We start from the raw sequence: 23,941 nt of genomic DNA on the forward strand, positions 1-23,941 counted from the left end.
AGATATTATCTCATTGTTTTAATGTGTTTTTTTGTTTTGTTTTAATTTGTGGTGAGGTTAAGCATCTTTTCACGTTGGCCGTTTTTATTTCTTCTTTTGCGAATTGCCTGTTTGTATTCTTTACTCAGTTTTCTATTGGGTTATTTGTCTTTCTTACTGACTTGTAGGAGTTGTTCATATTCACTATTAACCCTTTGACTATTATCTTGACTATTATCTTGCCTCTCAATAGAATTTTACTTTGTTCATGATGTCTTTTGGCAGGCAAAAAGTTTTAATTTTTATATGACCAGGTTGATCCTTTATGGCTCTGAGTTTCATGTCTTGCTTAGGTATTTCCCACTTCAAAGTAGCAAAAATGTTCTCTTGTATTCTCTTCTAGTACGTTTATGATAATGGTTTGTGTCTAGATCTTCAGTCTATTAGAATTTATTGTTTGGTGTGAAGTAGAATGCTAACTTTCTCCAAATGGATAGCCAGTGTGCCAACACGATTTATTGAATAATCTAAACTTTTCCTACTAATTTGAAATGCTATCTTTATCATATACTAAATTTCTATACACACATGGGTCTGTTTCTAGACTCTTTTATGTGCTGTTGACCTATATTTCTAAAGCCATATGAAAAGAGATTTAATCTCTAGAACCTGCAGAAAATTCATCTTCTGTCCCAGATATACCTCCAAGAACTTAAAACCGGTCTGACACCTGATAGATATTCTGTGGTCTTCTCTAAATCCGAGCTCCCCATAAACCACAACTTCCTTTGAGTGTTAAACTCACCTAGATGCATTGCTGACCTTAGGCCTGTGGCTTATTCCTCAGAGGAGACGTCCAGACAGGATATGACATGGAGGCTCGGAGAGGATTAACCCCCAGAGAAAAGATAACCAATTAATTTTACCTTCATCTAAGTATGTGGTTTACCTCATGGTGGACATCTAGGTGGTTGGCTTAAGTTTCCACTCATTTAAAACCTCAGACCTCACTCTGATGTCAGAGGAAAAGAAAGTGGGAGGACTTTGATTGGCCTTTTCAGTTGGATAATAGGCCTCACCAGCGTAGAGTGTATGGTTTTGCTCAAAGGTGAATGTTGTGGGTTTCTCTCAGAAGACACTTAATTTTTTGTTTGGGCATTTTAATGTAGAATTCAGATTTTGGTTTGTATGGCTTAAAGAATTAAAATTTGTTTCCTTTTCATTCCTTGAATTGTTAATTGAGAAGATCCATGCTGCAATTTCATATTGCCACTGACATTGCATATAATTTGTCTTTATGTATCTTTTATTACAAAATGAAACATTATACTTTTCTGATACCTTTTCACTAAGGCTGACGTAGATAATTTGATAGCTTATTAGAAATTTCAGGGGCTTCCCTGGTGGCGCGGTGGTTGAGAAGTCCGCCTGTCAATGCAGGGCACATGGGTTCGATCCCTGGTCCGGGAGGATCCCACATGCCGCGGAGCAGCTGAGCCCGTGCGCCACAACTGCTGAGCCTGTGCTGTGGAACCTGTGAGCCACAACTACTGGGCCCGCGTGCCACAACTGCTGAAGCCCACGCACCTGGAGCCCATGATCCACAATGAGGGAGGCCACTGCAGTGGGAGGCCCGCGCACTGCGGTGGGGAGTGGCCCCCACTCGCAGCAACTAGAGAGGGCCCACGCATGGCAGCGAAGACCCAACGCAGCCAAAAATAAATAAATTAAATAAATAAATGTAAAAAAAAAAAAATTTCATAGACAGTCACTTTTAATTGTAAAATAACTGTTAACTTGTGGATAGTTTTCCTGTTGACATCATTTTAGTTTATCAGCTAATAGAAACTATTTTACCTTTTTTCACTTTTAATGTTTCAGAAAAATATGCCCAAATTCAACAAAATTCCTTTCTACCTCCAACCTCATGCATCTTCAGGAGCAAAAACCTTAAAAAAGTAAGTAAATGGAGTGTCGTGTGATACTTTGATCTAATTTATTGCCAGAGATTTTTAAAAACTCCTTATAATTGCTTTTATAGCACAGGAGGCAAGTACTAGATCTAAGGCTAATTTCATAATATTGAAAGTTTATATAATTTAACCATATACCAAGTACCTACTGTGGCCAGCTGCAGTTATTCAAAATAAGTAAAACATGGATTTTGTCTCTCACAGTTTAGGACACAATCTGTGTATAGTAACTGCTTTTATGGATACTTAGGGAATGATGAGTGTAGGGGAAAGAAGTGAATTTTTGGCTGTAGATTTCCAGAAAGCTTTCTTGAAGGACATGGAATTTGAGCTGGACATGTAAGGATGGAAAGAACTTCAAAAGAGAGATATTCCAGGTCCAGAAAATGGTTCGATCGGGGATGTGGAAGTAGGAGCCTGCATAAGATATTGAAATTGGCAAGAACCTATGTAGCTGCAGCATAGGCTGGAGGGGTGGCCAGGAGATGCTAGGAGGGAAGTCAGAAAGGACATTCAAGGTTTCACTGATGTGTATCCCAGCAAGTAGAATCAGCAGGACTTTAAAACCTTTTGTTAGATTTCCAAACATATGCAAAAAAAGAGAATAGGAGAATGAACCCCATTATCCCATCACACAGCTTAAATAATTCTCAACATATGGCTAAACATTTTGTTTCATCTATACCTCTACCTGCCCTCCCTCCCACTGAACCCACCTGCCTACACACACACACACACACACACACACACACACACACACACACACACACGATTATTTTAAAGCAAGTTCTAGATATCACTTCAGCTAGGTTTAATGACTGAAGTTCAGGATGGCTTTCAGAGTATGAGCCTTAGCTACTTGGTTTGACCATTATTAACTGTTGTCAGAGATACAGAAGTAGGTTTGGGGGTAAGGAAATTGCTGAATCTAGTTTTGGACATGTAGAGTTTGAGGTGCCTTTGGGACATCCATCTGGAGCTGCCTAGCCAGCTGTTGTGTTGGTAGGTCTGGAGATCAGACAGGCAGTTGAAACTCAAGGGCTTGGCTATAGGAGGAGGAAGCCTTGGGAGAAATGAGCACATATATCATTGGAGCCTGGTGCACCAGGGGCTGCCTTCCCTTCCAGGAGCATTTAGTTTGCCCATGCTCTGGGAAAGTCTTTAAGGGAATAAAACCCAGAAGGCTATTCCTTATGTATATAGAAGGTTTAAGAGTATGTACTTAATCTCATTTATTTGCACATAATCTGTCTTGGCGATTCTAAAAATGGATTACGGCAGTGACTAAGAACATTTATTGGTTTATGTTTCTGTGGTGTGTTTTATCTTTGTCAAATGTTAACACCAAAAAATATGGAAGAGATAATATCCAGTGATTTCCTGATGTCATAATCTGCCCTTGCTTTTTACAGAGATAGACTCTCTGCTAGTGACATGCTTCAAGTCCGGAAAGTAATGGAACACGTCTATGAGAAAATCATCAACTTGGATAATGAGTCTCAAACCACTAGCTCTTCTAATAATGAAAAACCAGGAGAACAGGAAAAAGAAGAGGATATTGCTGTGTTGGCAGAGGAGAAAATTGAACTCTTGTGCCAGGACCAGGTAAGTGGACTTGAGGACGCAGCCCCATTTTTTCCAGTGCTGGTGCTCAGAATTTCATCATGTGGTAGGATCGTAGTTTCCAAGTCTGTTGCCTTTGGGGGGCTTTTGCTTTTAGGAGCACTGGGTCTCTCCCACCTATTTGTGAGGCCCCTTCTGAAGGGCTCTATAGCCCACCCTAAAGCCTCCATTTATCCCTGGGGCAGTTTTCAGGAAAGGGACATGGAGACTTAAATGCACACACAGACAAATGTGGATGTGCTGGTGGCTTTTTTTTTCCTGACAAGAAAGACACATGCTTGTCTTTACTTGCAGGGCAGCATCTGCCACGTTAGTTTAAGATTTGAAGTGGAGGTGGGTGGAGCATCGGTGGAGATGTTGTAAATGAAGATGCACTCAAGGTATTTCTTCAGAGGAATGGCTGAACATGGCCTGTCTGGCCTAGCCACACAAGCTGCACATCTTACCATGCCCAGATCCGTGCCTGCTTGCAAGGCAGCTGTGTCAGCAAGAACAGGCCACCAGGCATGGGCGAGGAGAGTCCCAGAGTTAACGATAAAAGCCTTAGATATTAGATACCTTTTTTATTATTCATTTTTTGCTATTCAGGTTTTGGATCCAAATATGGACCTTCGAACAGTGAAACACTTCATATGGAAGAGTGGTGGTGACCTCACCCTCCATTACCGTCAGAAGTCCACGTGAAGGGTGGGCGAATGCTCCTGGGTATTCATTTACTGACCTTCCTCTATGGCCCCAAGAGTAGTCCTTCTAGGAAGCCCACTGAGCCCCAACGGGAACAAGACTTCTAACGGCCGATTTGGTATGGACTGAGATTCTCTTTCAATTGAAGTGACTAATCGAGATGTAATATAGAAACCAGTCTCAATGTGTAGATTAAGCTGTCCCCAGGAAGGCAGAGTGCCAGAGCAGAAGAGCCCCGAGCAGACTGTATCTTGCGAGGTGTACAGAGAACTAACGACAGGCCAGCGCAGACTTTGCTTCCTCCTTTTGTTTCAAAGGACCCTATCTTGATCTGTTAGCACTTGTTAGAAACACATTGGTAGGGCCACATCTGTCACTGTGTTTCAACTCCAAACCCACACTCTTGAGCTTTGCTAAGAGTACATTCCATTCATGCAGTACCTATGAAGGCTTTTTCCAAGTTTGTCATTAAAAAAAAACAAGTTGTTTTCACCATTTAAGACAATTACTTTTAATAGGAATTTGCTGCTGCACAATTCGAGAGCCAGCCCATTTCATAATAAATGATTATTGTTGGGCTTGTTTTTAATATTGCATCTCAGATGTGTTCTTGTAGGAAAATCTGTTGAAATTCCAGGTGCTGGATCACAGCACTGGGACTGCCAGCCTAGAGTACGCCCAGCCTGTGCCCAGCGGTGATACCCCCATGGTGCCCGGACTGGGTGGCGGCCACAGGGAGGTGCAGCTCTCTTACTCCTTCCTCCACTGTGTCATTTTATTTATGGGCAAAGCCAGGTGACACCACAGGTTCTTGCTCTGGGTGAGCAGCGTGACACCATCAAAACTTAAGACTGTGATGAGATTTTAACTTCATTTAAATGCTACCTAATATTTATGGTGTCAGAGTAAAAGGGTATCATAGTGAGTTAATTTGATATTCACGTCCTGGAAGTATACATGTTTGTTTTTTCCAGTTTTATATGCAGGTTTTTGTTGTTGTTGTACCTGTATCCAGATTTCTTTTCACTGTTCTTTCTAACAATCTAAAGCTTTCATAGAATCATTTGGATCTTGTACAGAATATAACTTATTGGGGATAAATACTTCAACTTTTGGCAGAAAAAAATACTTTGGATTCTCCCCAAGGTCATTTGTATTTGGAATAGAACAATGGTCCACCCCCATAAAACTACGTAAGACAAGCCTCCTGGATGAAGCCAGAAGCACAAGTGCCTTCAGAGGGCAGTTTATTCCAGTCCAGTTGCCTCCCCAGCGTGGCCCGTCCCCACAACAGCAGGGACTGGGGAGGGGGTGGGGAAGGTTTTTTCTTTTCTACGCCTTCACAGGTTCAGCTGGAGGCAGCTGGTGGCCTGAGTCCAGACCTCACTATCTGAGATATTCCGACCGGCACAACCGTAGAGACAGGGTTTCCTCACTGCTGGTCAGCCTCCTTTGGAAAGTGGGCTGGTCACTGCCGCCACACTTTGAAGAAGTGCGCAAAGACACGCCACATCTCCAGTGAGCCTGTCTCCCTTATGCAGAGAGCAACCGGCTGTTTTTAAAAATCCTTTCTATCTGTTGAATACAATAGTGCACTTTTGGTGCACATTTTTTAGCAATAGTTGTGAATTAATGGCAAAAAAAAAAAAAACAAAACTCATTTACCAGCCCTCAGTTGTGTTTGCACGAGGGGCCCTTGGGCAGAAGGAGTGGGCCTCGCTGGGCCATGCTGCCCTGTGTGCCGAGCCTCGAGGGGCGGCTGTGCTCCCTTCCCGTCATAGATCTCACCCCCAGCATGGTTGTGGTTTTTTTTGTTGTTCCAGTCAAACCAGTAATAGTTTCCAGAAAATCTTGACAGTCTGCAATGCCAAAAGGGTAAAAATCTGTATTTCACAGTTGTATAGAATAAAGGCTTTAGTTACAATATTTCAAAGTGTAGTACACATTTATTTTCACTTGTCATTTTCCTTCATAGCAGATTACAGAGAAAGGAAGAAACTTCTGGTTTTGTTTACCCTGGAAATAATTAGCATTGATATCCATTTTATCCCCCAATATAAGGAGGGGAGTGTGTGAAAGTGAGGGAGGGAAGAACCAGGTCCCTTGGGTGAGGGTGACTCTGGGTCGGACTGCCAGGCTACAGTGAAGGGAAGCTGGCCTCAGAACAGGCCCTTGGTGATTCTTTTCTACTTCCTGGATTGCTGCAGGCAGACACTGGGCTCCCAGACAATCCAGGAACCAGGCTCCAGCACTGGCTTTGGACACAATGCCTCCCTGTTCTGCAGGCTTATCAGCTGCTCTGGTAGACTTGACAAAGACTTGCTTTTTAAATGTAGTCACAGTGCTAGAAGCGAAGTGTTCGCTGGTTTGGGGCCCTCCCTCCATATACTTGGTCTGTGCCCCCCAGAGCAGACAGTCCTTGTCCTATGAGCCTAAGAAAGCTCTGAATTCCCTGTAAGTGCACACATTCCAAATCAAATGGTAAAGGTGGGACTTTCGACTGGGCCGAGGCTAGAAGGCCAGGCCAGAGGCAGCTTTCATGGTACTCAGCAAGGGCTGTGGGAAGGTGAGGGACTCTAGCCAAAGAGGAGAGGACTTCAAGTGATGAGGGGCCATCCCTGGATGGAGCCCTCCTCTTCCTGCAGGAACAAGGCAGAGCAAAAGACCCAACCTAGTCTTAGCCTCCCAAGGCACTGGAGGTGAGGGGAACAGCCCTCTCCCGTACTATAGGGAAGAACAGAAGGGCCCTTACTCAATCTTGTCCAGGCCTCTCATTTCCCCTTGGAGTGGGAGCTGTGTGTAAAGAACTCCAGTCGGGAGGACTGGCTGAGAGTCTGCTTAGGATGGTGAACTTAAATTTGTAACTCTTACTCACCACTGGGGCTGGCTGGATGACTTGTATATTTAGAAGAGATGGTTGTAAAAGTTTGGGAGCTGACAGGAGTCACAACTGGGGACACTAGGCCTGTAGGGTGTAGACGGTGGGGAAGAAGAAGCATCGTGGTCCAAGCACAGGTGAGTGTGCTGAAGGGCCTAGAATTTCCAACCATCCTCCCTCAGAAGAGGTGGGCAAGTTCACTGCCTCTCCTCCAAACATGGCTGGAATATGCGGTCAGCATGAGCCAACTGTGCAGTGTAGCACAGAGTGAGACAGTAATTGGAGTGGCAGGGGTCCCCAGGGCTTGGGGGTGCCTTCCATTACAGACAGAGCTGGCTGAGCTCTGTGGAAAGAATCACTGCAAGCCCTACAGAGCGACTAGGCAAACACTCCACACCAACCCCTTTGTCCCTCACCCCATCTTCACACCTGGTGGCGCCTGGACTCTGCTACCTTCTGTGCAGCCACACTGACCAGAGCAGGAGCAAGCAGTGGGTACATGGCCAAAAGATGCCCTTCCTCAAGGCCCGCGGCCTCCTCTTACTCTACCCACCGAAGTTCCACGCCCTACCCAAGCGGCAAAGAATCCTTTGCTCTCCGACCCTAGCTCCTGGAAAACTTATTTAACCTGGGTGCTACTCCCAGCCCCCTACTACCCAAAAAGTACTTGAGATTCTCAAACAAGTGGCCAGTTCCCCAAAGGCAGGACCATCAGGCAGAATGAATGCTGGGAGGTCACCTCTTGGAGACCAGTAGGGTCTGAGTGGACACAAGCCACACCACCCCCCACCCCCGTCAGCAGCAGCCTAGGAAGCGTAATGCAGGGGGCTTGGCCACGCAGTGTGGCCTGAGCTGCCTCCCACTTCTGGGCCTCATGAAATGCCATCAGAGGCCCTTCTTAGAGCCTGGGGTGTTATTTTGGGGTGGAGAGCTGTGCCTGGCTGGCTGCCCCCTCAGCCTCTGCCCCGAAACCTAGGCTCTCTGTGCTTGCTGGCTCCTCCTCAGCCTGGGCTTCGAGCAGCTCAGCGGACAGCCCATCTTCTGGTGAGGCTGCAGAGGTGAGGCTGTCGGGAAGTGTCAGCTGAGGCAGGTGGTCCGCCTGGGCGCCTGGGCTGTCTGGGAAGGAGACCTCAAACTCTGACCCAGACCAGGTGGCCTCACCTGAAACACACGGGGTGGGGCTGAGGAGGCCCACAGACCAGGGCCAGTGTGGCCTGGGGCAGTAACCCCGCTGACCCTCGACTCCCACCCCCAGCGTTGATGGGGGATGGGCGCTTTACCGTACAAATGCCTTGATGCGGCTGCATTCCACCTGCAGGCCAGCCTCTAACCCAGCTGAGAGACTCAGGGCCGCCTTCCCCACAACCCGGGGCCCTTCCCAGAAGGCCTCCGAAGGTGCCGGCCGGCCACTCACCGCCACGCTCACGAGAACCCCTGCTGGAGCAGATGTCCTCCGGCCCTGAGGCTGAGACCGCAGTGGAGGTCAGCTCTGTGGAGGAGGGCAGGCCAGACCAGGCGCTGGCATTGCTGCTGTCCAAGAGGGAGATGCCGGACACGTCCAGGAAGCCTAGGGGAAGGTGCGCAGTTCTCTGCCAGAACAAAACCCTGACTGCTGGAAGGCCAGCGCCCTGGGCTCACGGCACCCTATTCCTGGGGCATCTGGCCCGGCCAGAGACTGTAACCTCCTCAGCCCATGGCAATGCCCCCAGCCAACCCCAGAGGTTCCCCACTGCCAGTTTCTGAGGAAAGAAAGGGGCCTGGGGTTGGGTATCATGGGAATAGCCCAGTGGCAGAGGGCCCAGACCCTGCTCTGTGCCCAGTGTGCTGTGTGACCTTGAGCAGGCCCCCTCTCTCCTCTGGACAGCAGTCTTGCCATCCGTATACTGATTGGATCACCTGCAGTTATCTTGGCGGGTATCAGATAGAAGGGCTCAGTGGGTCTGCCGAAGTCCAGCCCAGAGCTTGGGACCCGCTCCGGCACAGGGCTTGCAGGCCCTCAGCTTCCTCTCAGCCTGCTCAGTACCTGGGTCCATGACTCGCTGCAGTGGAGGCGGAGGCTGAAGAGGAATCTCCATGGAACGGGGAAGGTCGCCAAGGTCTGGAGTGCCATGGCCAGGACTCTCAGGCCCAGGGAGCTGTTCCTCCTTGGAGGAGCCAGGTGCCTGCAGCAGGGCCTACGGGGAGCCAGGGAGAAAAAGGAACAGGAGAGGCCTGTTGAACAGGGTAGTCCAACCTAAGCGCCAGCTCACACCCACCGGGCGCACCGCTCAGCCCGAGGGAGCAAACAGCCCTGGGCATCTGCCGCTTCCTCTGCAGCAGATGTGAAGTCAGGCAAGAGGGGCCTGGCTGGCCTCCCGTGCAGTGTGGACATGGACTCGGGGCATGCTTCCCACTCTGCTGAGCAGCCCCAAGGGCCCACCTGATGGAGCCCCATCCATGACCCACAGGAAGTGTCCATGCCTGGAGAGCAGTCCCCAAGGGCCCCCGTGCAGACCCCAGGCACCAGCCCGATGCCCAGAGGCACTTGGGGGACCTCTCAACAGCCACGGTCTGGCTGCAGACCCAGACAGACACCCAGCCCCTGGCCTAACTTTACCACAGACTCACAGAGGCACAGAACAAGGCTCTGCCCACCTCTGAGCCTCAGTTTCCCAGTCATGAAATGAAAATGACAACCAGTGCCTCACTACCCTCACCTCCAGACCCAAGTGGCAGAACCAAAGTAGGTTCCACTGTCCCAGGATGGGCCCATCTGCTCCCACTGGGTCCCACAAGCAGATGGGCCTCCCAAGGGCTCTGCAGGCAGGCCCCCAGTGAGGACAGCCCCCAGTGTCCTCTCTTCCCAGCTGCAGGCCCTTCTGCCCACATGAAGCTCCCCTCTCGCCACAGCTGGCAGGTGCTCCCCACGTACCTCCACATAGTCACCCTGCCTGGAGCCTGTCTCCAGGCCAGAAGGGGCAGGAGAGTCCTGGGGGGTGGGTCCAGGTGGTGGGGTACCAGATGGTGGGGCACCAGGCGGCGGGACACCAGGTGGCGGGACACCAGGTGGCGGAACACCAGGTGGCGGAACACCAGGTGGCTTCTTGTGGTGGCTGGGAGGCTGGGTTGGGATCCGGTGCAGATACCCGTAGCCGATACCACAGCCCAGGCTGCCGAAGACCAGAAACATTCACTCCAGGGCTTGTCCCACAGCCCTTCCTATCACTGCCACCCCCATCCACCAGCAATGAGGGGGCCTCATGGACCAACTGTCAGCCTCAGGATCCCTGGGCCCAGGGCCCAGCCCTCCATCCCCACCATGGGACTCCAGGTCCATGCCCAATGGCCAGGGTCCCCCACGGCCCCACCAGGGCCCCACCCTGCAACCCCAGGAAATACCTGCCCTCTCCACCCCAGGCTGCATTGGGAGTGACGGTCACATCCCGGCAGGAGTCGGACTCGGAATTATAAACCATCAGCTTCAAGGGCTTCCCCTCATGGGACTCGATGAGCGAGAAGAAGTCCTCGGACTACGACAGACACATGGCACCTGAGCCCTGCTCCCACCCTGGGATGGGAAGCCTCACAAGACGCTTGTCATGGACAGCACCCATCTCTCCACACCCCATCCAGGGGGCCGGGGGGAAGGCCGTGGTTCCTTACCTCCTGGAGGATCTGGTCTGAGCCAACCACGTAGTCGGTGTAGGGGCGCAGGCCAGCGAGGAAGGCAGGGGAACAGGGTTCCACATCCTGAGAAAAGAATCACGAACTATCCAACTATCGGCCTTGCTACTGGGGGGTGGCGGGTGGGAAGCTGCCTCTCCAGGAGCTGCCTCTCCACCTGTCCTCTGTCCCCAGGCCAGGACCTCAAGCCCAGACTCTCCCAGCCCAGCCCCTGGTTCCCCTGCCTCCCCCAGTCCACAGCCTGTCCAGCACAGGGCAGCACCGTGCCACAGGCAGGAGCTCCCGCATCTGACCACCTAGGTCCAACTCCCGGCTCCACCAGCGGCTAGCTGGGGCGCTGTGGATAAACACTTAACCCCTCGGCCTCAGTTTCCCCACAATTAAAAGTGGGATATGTAGGACTTACTCAACGGTTGCTGAGAAGATTAAAAAAAATAATATATGCACAGAATGAAAACCACACCTTGGCCCACAGTAAGTGCCCAACTGCATTGTTGTTACGGCTGCAGGCACAGAACTGAAGACCCCTGGGGTGGCGGGTAGGGGGAGGTTGAAGGAGAGGGTGGTGAGAAGTGGGTACGAGGATTGCCTTCTCCCTTGGAAAGCTCCACTACCCAACCCCCAGTCTCCCGGGAAATATAGAGGGATTTGCATCACCACCCCCATTGCACTTATGGACAAACTGAGGCTGGCTGAAAAGGTTGAGAAGGCTCCCGCGAGGAGTCAGTGAGCAATAGAGGGGGCTAGAAACCAAATCAACCAATTTCCAGCTCAGGGCACCCTCTGTCCATCAAGCCATAGGACCGAGCATTCGAGAACTCGGGCCCCATCAGTGACTGTGCATGTCACATGTGCATGTGTGTCTGTGAACGAACACTAACAGCAACATCTGTGACAACTCAGTCACGGAGATTCATTAAGGTTCAGACCCTAGGCACCAGCCCAGTGCCCAAAGGTGCTCTCAGGGGACCTGCCAAAAAAACCCATAATATACTGGCATATCCTAGAGCAGCGGTCCCCGACCTTTCTGGCACCAAGGGCCAGTTTTGTGGAAGACAATTTTTCCACGGACGGCATGGGTGTTAACGGTTCAGGTGGTAATGCGAGTGATGGGGAATGGCAGATGAAGCTTTGCTCGCTCGTCTGCCACTCACCTCCTGCTGTGAGCCCGGTTCCTAACAGGCTGGGGACCGGCACCGGTCCGCGGCCCTGGGGTTGGGGACCCCTCCCCTAGAGTATACCAAAAAAACCACTCTTTTAGATAAAGACTAAAGCAGCAGCAGCAGCAGCCTTCTGGCAGTACAACCAAGCTTCCAGCAGATGGCGTCCCCACCTTTCCAAAGAAGCCAACGTCTAGAGGGTAAGAAAATGCCCAAAGTCACAGGGCACTGCAGGGCTGAGAGGAGTTGCCCTCTTTGGGACACTGGAGAGAGGAGACCACACCCTGCCCTTGGGACCCTCTAACAGACCCACTGCCTGCTGGCCTCTCCCGGGAGGCCCCCACCCCACACCCATCCCATACGCCCCGCCCACTCACCAGCACATGCCACACGTGCTCGCTGGCCCTTCGGAAGCTGCAGAAGCGCACGCTGGCGCCCAGCAGGCCCTGGCCGCCCCACATGTTGCTGGGCACCACCTCCACCTCGCGCACCTTCATGGTCTTCATGTTGAACACCTCCAGCTTCACCGGCTTCTCCACGTTGGCCTTCAGCAGGGCCTTGAGCGTGTCATTCTCCTTGTTCTGCAGGGGCAGCGGGGCTGACTCCCGGACCCCCACACACACCCGGCCGGGCCCCCCAGACAAGTCTGGGTCTGAGATGGGGCAAGGGCCTTGGTGGCTGGGCTGGGCCTGCAGCCACCGTGACCCCCAGCACCCCCAAGCCCTGCTAAACCTTCCTCCTTAGGTCCCCCCAGAAAACACAACAAAGTAAGCAAAGAGCCCTCGGGGTCCAGAGCACTGCAGCACTGCCCACTCTGAACTGCCCCTTCCAGAGCTCCCACACCTCTCAGGCCCCTCTGGGCAGGCCCCGTAGGCCTTGCAGCCAGTGCCAGGAGTCCACCTGCTCCAGACCACCCCTGAGAGCCCAGGAGCTGAGCTCCAGGCAGGGCCCCCATCAGGCTCAGGAAGAAGGGGAGATGGGGTTCAGCCTCCCTTCAGCAGAAAAGGGAGGCAGGAGCAGGGCTGGGGCCCCTGTGGGACAGCAGGAGACACACACACAAGCAAAGCAGAGGCAGGAGGGGGGCCTCACCAGCCTTGAGTGCCCAATGGTGATGATGAAGTCGAAGTAGGGCTCCAGGCCTGCCTGCTGGGCGGGGGAGTTCTCCTGCACCTGTGCTGCACAGAGGCCACGGTCACTGCGCCGACCCCGGGACTCTCCCAGAAGCCCCCAGCCGTCAATTCTAGAAACCATCACCACTCCCGTGTCCCGGCGAGGACACAGACACCAGCATGAACCGTTCCAGGCAGGCCACACGTGGGCATGGTCAAGGTTCACTCCATCCTCTCTCACTACCTTCCTGGGCACAGGTTTTCCTCTTTCGGAAAACAACTCTTTCCTGATCATGATCCACAGATGCTTCCAGAGACGCCTCATAGGAGAACCCAGAGCAGTAGGCCACAAGGAGACAGGGTGACACAGATGGCTGCCCCAGAAGCCTGGGCTGGGGCTGCTGGAAAGCCAGAAGGGTTTACCAGAAAGGTTTAGATGTGGACAGGAAGGGAGTGCCCCAGGATGGATGGAGCCAGGGCCGTGCCCAGAAAGTGAGAGTGCAGAAGGCAGCCTGTGGCCAGATCCCAGAGGGCCCCTGACCCTGTGGTGACAGATCCAAGCCCAGTCCCGCAGGTGGGGCGATAGGAGCTGTTGAGGAGGGGTGGCTGAGGAGAGCAGACCCCAGGGTCTGGAATGAGCCTGAGCCAGGGAGCCTGGTGAGCAGCGCAGAGTCCCCTCACCATCCAACCTCCCCCCACAGGACAGCTCCTCCAGGAGCCATTCCCAGCCCAAGGGGGCTCCTGCCCTGCCCTCAGCTCCCGAACTCCCTGCTGTCTCCAAAAACACCACAACCAGGCTTGCAGCTATGGTGGAAATCCATCTCAAAGGCCCCATTCACAGAGCTTTGCTCAAACAATGCAGCCTTTATCCCCAGGTCTGGACCGAGGATGGGCCCCACACCCTCAGGCCTTTGGCTGTGAGCACTTGATGCCCTGCTGGTCAGGCACCAGCCAGGCCCCCAGCCCACAGGGCACAGGGCTCATGTGGCCTCAGGTTTTGGATGCTTCCTTGAGGGAAAGGCCCCCATGGCTTCTGCCACCCACTAGCCCCTCCAGTCTTGGAGTCCCCAGACTGAAGGAGAGCTTACCGCTGAGGCTATGGATCAAGGCCAGTTCGCCCCTGGAATCAGGGCTCCCTCCAGGCAGTGGAACCAACGGAGCCCCGCCTTGCCACCTCCAGAAGCTGCCATGGCTTCCAGTGAGAATGAGCCCAGAAACCAACTCCAGCCCTAGTTGGCCTGGCCCAGAGGGCAGCTGCTTGGAGCCTGCCCCTCCGTCCCTTCAGGGGGAAGCTGGGAAGAGGGGTCTTTTGAGAATCAGAGGACAGGTCGCCAGGGAGAGCTGGCGGGGAGCTGCCCCTCCCTGCTCTGGGCCACTCCACCTTCCTCGGGTAAGGCCCCCACTCCAGAGGCTGGTTGCCCTCTACCCTCCTCAACACTGTGTCTGCCAACCTCCATCATTAATGAGGCTCAGAGGCTTGGGCCCCCAGTGCGCAGGCCCGGCCCTCTCCCAGCCCACCCAGCGCCTCCACCTCCCCTCTCCTGTGGCCTTGTCCTCAGTCTGGCCTTGTCAAGGCCCCTTGCTGTGGGCCTTGTCATCACCCACTATGGCTCCACAGCGGAAATCACCTGCGGTGCTGCCCACCGCACCCCCGGCCCCGCAACAAGTGCCCCCTCTGTCTGGCTCTCCCTTGGGAGTTCCCATCACCCCAGATCCCGCAGCCCCACAATGAGTGCTGCTTTCATAACACTCCCCCCCGCCCCCTGTATCTCCCATCAGGGCACCTAGAGTGATTAACAATGATGGCAGTTTACGCCTTCTGAGGCTTGGCTGGGTGCCAGAAGACTGCACCACCTGCCTTTCCTGTCATTTAACCTTCTCACTAACCCCGACTGACAGGGGAGGAAAAGCACTCAGTTATTCAGCAACAGCCTGACCCCAGGAAATCCGACCCAGAGTCTGCTCCTGTCCACTGCCGAGGACAGTGACTTCTCCACCATGCCCAGCACACCGTGGGAACGCCAATATTTAGAGAAGGCAGCACACTTGCTCTTTGGTTTTTTTAAATGTTTAGGAGGCAATGTCACACCTCCACTTAAAACCTCCCAATGGCTCCACAGCTCAGCATAAAATCCTAAATCCTCAGGACAAAACGCAAGGCCCCAAGCAACCTGGCCTCATCCTTTAGCACTCTCCTCGCATGGGCCACGCCATCCAAGCACACCAACCCCACCTCCTTGCTTCTCCTCAAGCCCAGCAAGCACAATCCCACCTCAGGGCCTCCCTCTGCCCAGAACGCTCTTCCCCCAAATATCTGTATTGTCCACTCCTTACTTCCTTCCAAGGTGTCTGTTCAAACGTGACTTGATCAGAGGCCTTTCCTGACCCCTGTATACAAAAGAGCACCCACTCATCACTCTGGATCCCCTCACCCTGCTTTATTTTTCTCGCTAGCAATGATCACCACCTACCATATATTTCTATTTCCTGTCTGTCTCCCTTCCTTCTCTGCTGGCATCCAAATGTAAACTCCATGAGAAAAGGGACAATATCTTTTCTGCTCACTGCTTTATCTCCGGTGCCTGTAACTCTACCTGCCACAGTGTATGTGCTCAAAATCACTGTTTTGGCTATAAGGATATATTGTACAATGCAGGGAATATAGCCAATATTTTACAATAACTATAAATGGAGTATAACCTTTAAAAATTGTGAATCACTATATTGTACCCATATATAATACTGTACATCAACTAAATAAAGCTACACGTATGAAACGGGGAAAAAAAAAAAAAACTGTTTTGTGAATGAAGACCTCCAATTCCCCAGTCTCTCCATTCTGTCCCTCTCCAACAGGCCTTTCCCATCTTCACTCTTACCATCACCACTATCACCACCCTCACCACCACCACCCCACCCCCCCTTGTCGATATCCTCAATTTGCCTTCCATCAAACCTGTTGGAAGACTCTTCTGGCTGCATGCATTTCACTGTCCACCTTTTCTGTCCAGTGCCTCACCATGACGTCCACTAGGGAAAGCCCACCACCAAGCACAGATTCTGTTACCTCTGGGTCCTGAAGCCATCCTGGCTTTCCTTTTAGGAAACCTCTTCTTTAGCTGCCCCCCTCCCCCATAGTTGTTAACAGAGCCTCCCATCACAACACAGAGACGGCTCAACAGCCAGGCACCAAACTGACAAGCCTGTCTGCCTACCCCCATCTCTGCTGCCATCCACCGTGCACAAGGGAGAAGGGAGTCCTGCCCCGCGGCGCGCCGAGGACAGACACTCTCCTGCCCCTCTCATCTCTGTTACAGCCCCTCCTTCTCCGTAGTACAAATCACCCCAAATCTCCATCTTGCTGCGGGTCCCTCTCCTCACCTTCAGGCTCTAGGAACCCACTCCATCTCCACTTTCCCCGGGACTGCTCATCCAGACCTCTGTGGCAACACCGAAGGCACATTCTCAGCCGCGGCCTTACCGCGCTTCTCCGCAATGTTCCACCGGGGAGCCCTCTCCCTCCCCCCATCCCCCGCAAACTCTCTCCCAGAGCCCTCTGCCGCGTTCTCTTGGCTCTCCCGCTCCCACTTTCCCGGGCTGGTTCTCATCGGTCTTCGACCCCACCACAGGCAGGATGCGCGCTGGCAGGCTCCCCCGCAGCTGGCGTCCACTCGGTTACCCTGACCCCTGGATCCAAGGGCGGGGACAGCCGGGCCCTGGGTTTAGCTGGCTCTCTCCCCAGGCCCAGTAACGAGCGCAGTGCACAACAGGCGATCATAAATGTGATCATACAAGTGCACAAATGCGTCCCGACTGGACCTGGTGCTTTCACTCTTCACCCGGGAGAAGTGCCATTCCGGGGCGGCCCGACCCGACCAGGAAACGCTCCAGCTTCCTGCAGAGCTGGCACTTGGGGCTGGCGCCGGGCCGACCCGCGGCCGCAGACGGGCCGGGGCCCAGGAGTGCCGTGGCGCCATCTCTCGCCGGCGGCTCCTACCGGGAAGGGGCATCGCTCTCCCCCGGGCGGCCGCACTAAGGCCGGGACCCCGCCTCTACCGCCCCCGGGCCGGTGATCGGACGTCCCCCGCACGTTGGTGCGGACGCCATGCCAAGGCCACCGGTGCCGGAGGGGCCACTCACCCCGTGCAGGTGGAAGCCCTCGGCGCCTCCCGCGGGCTGCTCGGCGCTGGCGCCCAGGCCCATGGCCACGGTCGGCTCGGGCGCCGGTGCCCGGGACCGCGGCACCACCAGCGCGTACTCACCCTCTCGGCGCTCGACTACCCGCGCCTTGTCACGTGGGTGCCTGGCCACGCCCACCCTTAACTATGACGCCCTTAGAGAGCGGCCTGCTGCTCCGTTTCCAAGGACGCGCGCTCCTCCAACTGCAGGCCGCGAGAGGCGCGACCGGGACCCTGACTCGGGAATCCCGCTCCGCGAGGCACCACCAGACCCGGACTCGGAGCCGCGGGTGCCCGGAGATGAGCAGCAATGACTCCTCCCTTATGGTGCGTGGCCCGGGCACTGCCCAGTCGCTCCCTCCGGGACTCTCCGCCCCTGGCCCGGTGACCCCCGCGCCTTGCAGCTCTCCTGTTACCTCTCTGACCGCTCGTGCTACCTCCGCCACCCGCCTTTCGCTGTCCCCGGCCGCTTCAGGCTGTCTTCGTCCCTTCTCGCCTCACTCTCCGTGGCAAGCGCATCCTCTCTGGTGTTCTCTGAGCCCACAGTCATCATCCCCACCCAGTCCTATCCCCGAGCTCCCCCAAACCAAAGCATAAAAACCCATCTCCATCACCTAGCCATTATCTCCCCTTCCCCTGTCTGTGCTTCTTCACCTCAGTGGATCGCACCACCATTTGATCCCCCAGCCTTTACTCTTTCCCATACTCATCTCCAGATCCTGTCTATCGGCAGGAAGTATCAGCTCCTAAATGTCTCCTGAGATCACCCACTTTTTAATCTCCTAGTCCAGGATCACCACCATCTCCCCTCTGGGCACCTGCAACAGTCCCCCTCCCAACTGGTTTCTCTGCATCGGCTCTCTTCACCAGCAGTCCCCCACCGCCACCGCCACCACCACCAACATCCACGACCACCCCAACACACACACACACACACACAAGCCAGAGTGTTTTCAAAAACACACACCTGAATACATCCCCCCCACCACCACCACTCACAACGCTTAAAACCATTCCAGCTGCTTCCTATTACTCTCAGGATGGTGTCTGGGCTCTTTCGTATGGCCCACAAGGCTGTTCACAATCCAACCACATCTATCCCCAACCCCGGCACCCACAAACCTTAGGGGAAGTGAGACTTCGCTGTGAAATCTCAGCGCCTCTTATTGCGTGACCTTTGTCAAGCCACAGCCTCCATGGGCTTTGGCTTCCTTAACTGTGAAGGATATGGAGAGGATAATGCATAGATGATGGGCGTAAAGCCCTTGGTACACTTCCCCACAGGTGGTTAGCCCACAATAACTTGTACCTCTAAGTACTGGCGTCATGATTCTTATTATTGGTCCTCTTTCTTCCCTCTTATTCCCTTCCTAAGGCAAAACCTGAGTTGAACTCCCCATCACATTAGAACCAGAATCTGTGGTTAATTCCAAAACAAACATCTCCAAACTCCTTCCCAAGAAAACTGTATGGAGCTGTTCCTGGGGCTGGGGAGGAATGGGATGAGGCCTGAATATTCTTTCTCTTCTCTTTACAGAGCTGGAAGAGGAGCAGGGACTAGGGGAGGGAGCAGGTCAGAACAGAGACGGAAAAGGGGCTGGGACTATTGCAACTGTGTCTTCCTCCTCGCAGGCTGGGATCATTTATTACAGCCAAGAAAAGTACTTCCGCCATGTGCAGCAGGCCGCGGCCGTGGGCCTGGAAAAATTCAGCAATGACCCAGTGCTGCAGTTCTTTAAAGCCTATGGAGTCCTCAGGGAAGGTAGGGACTCGTCAGTGTTGCCTTCTGACCTTAGGCACTAGCCCAGCACTAACGTGCCGGCTCCACCTGGATGCCTACTTCTACCCCAATCATGTTCCCATGGAAAAAGTCTTACACTCAGTAGCTAGATTCCCAGGTTAATCCACAGAATGTAATCCATATCTAGTTGATTTTTGAGACCTCAGAGACCTCACTACCCCTGCTCTGCACCTCAGTTTCCCTATCTGTAAAATGAGTGGGGGAAAAGATGACTGCAAGATTATTGAACCAATCCCAGGCTTGGAAACTGAGAGCCAGTAGTGCAGAAAAGGAGGAAGTGGTAGGTGTGGCCACAGGCAGGTGTGGGACAGGAGCAGGGAGAGGAGTGGGGCCCATGGAGGTGCGACTCACTGACATTTAGAAGGTCGTCCTGGGCAGGGGGGCCAGCTGAGCTGCCCATGGCCAATGTCAGTGGACATGGAAGGATAAATATAGCTGAGCAGCTAGCTGGGAATGCACAGAGGTCCTTCTTCAGAACCGACCTACAGGAATCCTTGTGAATACTCACAGGTACATCTCTCAGCTCCAAGTCCTCCATCCCCTGGCAGCCTGGACCATGGCGCCAGCAGCCCTTTCAGGAAGCTTCAGTCTTCAGGGAACTTGGGCCACTAGTGACCTTTTGGACCAGTTAGTCCAAGTCTTGGGTCAGGTGGTACCAAGCCTTGGGTCAGCCCTGTGTCTGCCATGGAGCCTCCTGCCCTCTGAGCATGGAGCCCCAGAGCATAACCACTTGGGCTGTCTTCACAGAGCGCATCCAGGATGCCATCAGCAGCCTAGAGAGCATCCAGAATCACCCAGACGTGTCCCTGTGCTCCGTCATGGCTCTCATTTATGCTCACAAGTGCTGTGAAACCATCGGTGAGTGCAGCCATGCTCAGCCAGGCCTGGCCCAGCGGGGAAAAGAGAGCCCCGCTCCAGAGATATAGCCCCTCTCGGGCTGCAGGAGGTGTGTGCACCCGAGACTGCAGATGCTGTGAAGAGTGGTTCCCCTCCCCTCCCCATGGAGACCTCAAAGAATACCCCAGGCCCAGGCCCAATTGAGTGAGAGCCACAGGCAGAAAGCATGACAGTGGGAGGGGTCCTCCTTCCACATCCCAAGAGCTGGGGAGACACCCTGCTTTCCTTTGCCAAGATCTTGTCGAGAAAAACCAAGCCAAAATAAAAAATTCTACCCCTCATCTCCACCTCTCTAGAGTCAGGAAGAGATTCCAAGAGACTATGTACAAACTACAAGTTCCCCACCTGGAATGGATTGTGGGCCTGAGGTGGGGGGTTCAGGTTTGATCTGTCTGCCCAGCAAACTGCTGGGCACAGAGGAGAAAAGATAAATCTCAGCCAGCAAACCCAATTCCAGGGCTGGGCAGCTCCTATGGCATCACACGGGCCAGTGTTCCTGGTTCCCAGGCCCTGGGCTGTCATGTAGCCGGCTCCGTGTGTTGAGGGAGGCCCAGAGCGTGGAGAGGCAGGGCCAGACAGACCTCCCCATCCTAACTTGTCCCCTTCCTCCTCTGTCTCGGATTCCCAGACCGAGAAGCAATTCAGGAACTTGAGAGCAGCCTGAAGGAAATCCGCAAGACAGCCAGCGGGACTGCCCTGTACTATGCCGGCCTCTTCCTCTGGCTCATGGGCCGCCATGACAAGGCCAAGGAGTACATTGACCGCACGTTGAAGGTCTCCAGCAGCTCCAGAGAGGTACCGGCCCTGGGCATCGTGGGGGCAACAGCCAAAGAAAGCAGCGTCCAAACACATCCTAAAGGGTGGCCCTTACTCCCATGGAGGGCCCTGGGGCTGGGGGAGGGCCACACCCAGGCACTAACAAGACCCATGTTGGCTCAGGGTTTAGACAACCACACACTGGCCTTTGTCCATAGAGTCCGATTGCAGATAGGTTTTATGGCCTGCACTATATATTTTTAAAATCTTGAATTAGTTTGCTGACATTTAGAAATCAGAAGATTTTTACCAGAAGTCCAGATTTCTTGGTTCTTTTTTTTTTTAATTATTTTATTTATGTATTTTTGGCTGCATTGGTTCTTTGTTGCTGCGCACAGGCTTTCTCTAGCTGTGGCGAGCAGGGGCTGCTCTTCGTTGCGGTGCGCAGGCTTCTTATTGCAGTGGCTTCTCTTGTTGTGGAGCACAGGCTCTAGGCACGCGGGCTTCAGTAGTTGCAGCACGTGGGCTCAGTAGTTGTGGCTCACGGGCTCTAGAGCGCAGTCTCAGTAGTTGTGGCACACGAGCTTAGATGCTCCGTGGCATGTGGTATCTTCCCTGACCAGGGCTCGAACCCGTGTCCCCTGCATTGGCAGGCGGATTCTTAACCACTGTGCCACCAGGGAAGTCCTCTTGGTTCTTTTGAAAAACTAGATGAGCTGACTACACTGGGCCTGTATTCCTTCCTTGCAGTGATCTGCTAGGTGTCAGTGGTGGCTCACACAGAAGATCTCATATGCAGTGGATGTGATGTGCTGTAGAATTGTACTCATGGTAGAATTAGAAGCCTCAGTCTAAGCCATGCATCTCAGTAGGGCATATATCACCCCTAGCCCCCCAAGGGGGTGAAAATTGGTTCTTGGAGGAGGGGGTGAAGAAAACCTCACTGTTTGTATATAAAACACAGATATACACACAGTACATAAATGGTATATCTGTGATATTAAAATTTCTTGGAGGCGGAGGGAGTGATTAGGGGAGAAATGACTAAAAAGTCTCCTTAGGAGGCCAATAATTGAAAAGAATTGAGAAACCTGCTCTAGGCCGTGAGAGATGCTTCAGGGCAGGGTCTTCCAAGCACCCCTCTAACCTTGCCTCCTGGGCCTGGCCTGTGGCACCTGCCAGGCGAGGTGGGGTGAAGGCTGGAGGGGAGCCACCAAGGCCCATGAGCTCAGCATGGCCGCTTGCCCGCTCAGAGGGCATTCCCGGCTTCCCACGCAGGCCGGGCCCTGTGCTGGTCTAAGAAGTGGAGAGAGCTGGAGTGGCCCTACCCTGGCGCCCTGACCCCAATGTAAGATAAACACACAATGACAAGACAGGTGGTAGTGCCTCCATAAGGGGCAAGAGAACCATGAGGGTGACAGGGAGGGCCCCAACCCAGCCTGGAAGGTCAAGGAAAGCCTCCTACAGGAGGGGCCTCCTCGGCTGAGTTTTAAAGACTGGTGGTGGTTAATCAGATGAAGGGACTTGGTTTGGGGGGCGCGTACTGGGAAGGGCATTCCAGACGAAGGAACAAGAGGTACGAAGGCCTGCAGGGAGAAAGCAGGGCTCGCCTGGGATCTGGGAGCAGTGGTGCCCGGCAGGGCCTCAGGGAGTGGAATGACAAAGGGCGGGATGTGGGCAGGAGAGGCAGGCTGGATGGAGGCGATACAGGACCAAGCACTTCATCTTTCCCTTTGTTCTTATGCCAGGGCTACGTGCTCAGAGGCTGGGTGGACCTCAGCTCAGACAAACCCCACACGGTGAAGAAGTCCATCAAGTACCTGGAGCATGGCATTCAGGACACCAAAGATGTTCTGGGGCTGATGGGAAAGGTAGGAGGGGCAAGAGTGTCCCCACCCAGAGACCTCAGTCTCTAGACCCCCCAGCTGGTGGATGAGGAACAAAGGTCCGGAGAGCGTCAGGGTCTCAGAGCAGCCCCGGGCCTGCTCCAGTCCTCCCTGCTTCCTGCCCAGTCGTGAGTTTCCATTGCCTGTGTGGGGTCTTCTTGGGGGCTAGGCTCCCTGGGCTCTGGCAGGCTTTGTCTCTTTGCCTTTTGTTTTCACCCACTGCCCCTTTTCTATGCATCTTTCTTTCACACTTTCTCATCTCACCTGTTAAATTCACTTAGTTGGCCATAAGAGAAGGGAGGTATGTGTTTTGTATTTTCTGACCTTAATTTAAATTGTTTCCTTTTTCTGATGTGGCCCTCATTGAATCCATCTATGAGGGAAAAACCATCCTCTTATCCTTTTCTGTTTGTATATCCTTTCTTATAAAATGAATACTTACTCATTAAAAAACCAGAAGTCTAAGAAAGTCAAAAGGTGATTTAAAATGGCATCCTTAGCCCTACCACCCCCGAACAACCCATGTTAACATTTTAGGGCCATGTCTCCGAGTCTTTCTTATACGCATTGGTCCGGGGTGTGCCTTCGGTGTTTTTCTGGGGAGCAGAGGCCATGAGGTTATCACACAGGAGGTTTAGCAGGTTGTGCCCTTGGGACCAACACTTGTGGAGAAAGTGAAAGAAGCAGGAGGGAGAGCTGGGGCTGTGAAGCAGCTCCAGTGAAGGCCTCAGCCAGCTCTGCTTGGGATTATGGAGCTGGGATGGCCCTTCACTGACCCCCTCACTGACAAGATGCTGACTGTGTGACCTGCCCTCGCGGAGGTGTGTGACCTACCCCTCGGGGAGGTGTGTGACCTGGTACCAGGCAGCTCCCTGAAGCCACGGGTGATCCCAGGAGGGAGACTCCCCCGAGAGCTGTCAGCGGCCAACTCCCCTTTTCCTGAAGGAGGTCACACACAGCACCCACCATGGGGCGGGAGATAGTGTGGGTAGTTCATATAGTTGTAATCATAGGGCATCTTACCGTTTGGTCTCTTTCTCTTCATGTAAGGTTATATCATAAGCACGTGTCGTTTTGAATGTCTGCATAAAGCCAGGCCCCTGTTGTGTGGGCCTAATGTAATTTGCCAACCCCGCCTCCTATTGTTTGGATATTGAGATTGTTTCTAGTTATACACTTAGAAAGAGTGCTACAGTGAACACGTTTATGCATATATCTTTATTTAGAATAATCCTCCTCTTGTTTTTAATAAGTCTCTTAATGGAGGGTTACTGTAAACTGAAGCCGTCCTTTCGGAGTCCAATTTCAAGCCTTTTGGGAGCATTGCCCTCTGCCCCTCAGGCATCTGTGTCAT

General features: G+C 53.1%; 3 protein-coding genes across 15 annotated transcripts in view; 2 read left to right on the plus strand and 1 right to left on the minus strand.

Moving 5' to 3' along the window:
- WDR48 (WD repeat domain 48) overlaps positions 1-6,185 on the plus strand; it is a 44,457-nt gene extending 38,272 nt beyond the window's left edge. For all 4 annotated transcript variants that reach the window (XM_082348462.1, XM_082348460.1, XM_082348459.1 and 1 more), the window contains 3 exons: positions 1,861-1,937; positions 3,365-3,557; positions 4,164-6,185. In XM_082348462.1, the coding sequence (XP_082204588.1) occupies positions 1,861-1,937; positions 3,365-3,557; positions 4,164-4,259 (366 nt within the window). In that variant the 3' untranslated portion in view covers positions 4,260-6,185. The remainder of the gene's footprint in view (positions 1-1,860; positions 1,938-3,364; positions 3,558-4,163) is intronic.
- GORASP1 (golgi reassembly stacking protein 1) lies at positions 6,186-17,366 on the minus strand. 6 transcript variants are annotated; one of them, XM_082348652.1, is made up of 10 exons: positions 17,210-17,340; positions 16,451-16,509; positions 13,050-13,130; positions 12,338-12,541; positions 10,780-10,866; positions 10,516-10,646; positions 10,049-10,286; positions 9,161-9,311; positions 8,552-8,704; positions 6,186-8,298 (listed from the first exon to the last, which is right to left on the minus strand). In XM_082348652.1, exons 4-10 carry the CDS (start codon positions 12,464-12,466, stop codon positions 8,051-8,053), a joined length of 1,137 nt encoding a protein of 378 aa, XP_082204778.1. In that variant the 5' UTR covers positions 12,467-12,541; positions 13,050-13,130; positions 16,451-16,509; positions 17,210-17,340; the 3' UTR covers positions 6,186-8,050. The 6 variants fall into 6 exon arrangements, with proteins under 6 accessions (XP_082204778.1, XP_082204775.1, XP_082204776.1 ...); XM_082348649.1 differs by lacking the exon at positions 17,210-17,340 and adding an exon at positions 16,658-17,119 and having other exon boundaries at positions 12,338-12,612; XM_082348650.1 differs by lacking the exon at positions 17,210-17,340 and adding an exon at positions 16,658-16,692 and having other exon boundaries at positions 13,050-13,135.
- Positions 17,321-23,941, plus strand: part of TTC21A (tetratricopeptide repeat domain 21A) — a 31,272-nt gene continuing 24,651 nt past the window's right edge. For 2 of the 5 annotated variants that reach the window (XM_082348356.1, XM_082348357.1), the window contains exons 1-5: positions 17,322-17,574; positions 18,880-19,009; positions 19,796-19,906; positions 20,574-20,740; positions 22,450-22,572. In XM_082348356.1, coding sequence (XP_082204482.1) covers positions 17,395-17,574; positions 18,880-19,009; positions 19,796-19,906; positions 20,574-20,740; positions 22,450-22,572 — 711 coding nt within the window. In that variant the 5' untranslated portion in view covers positions 17,322-17,394. Of the gene's footprint in view, positions 17,575-18,784; positions 19,010-19,795; positions 19,907-20,573; positions 20,741-22,449; positions 22,573-23,941 lie in introns of all 5 variants that reach the window. The other 3 variants (XM_082348360.1, XM_082348359.1, XM_082348358.1) reach the window with 3 other exon arrangements.

Source organism: Balaenoptera borealis (assembly GCF_965194805.1).
Source record: "Balaenoptera borealis genome assembly, chromosome: 12".
In the NCBI taxonomy this organism is placed as follows: domain Eukaryota; kingdom Metazoa; phylum Chordata; class Mammalia; order Artiodactyla; family Balaenopteridae; genus Balaenoptera; species Balaenoptera borealis.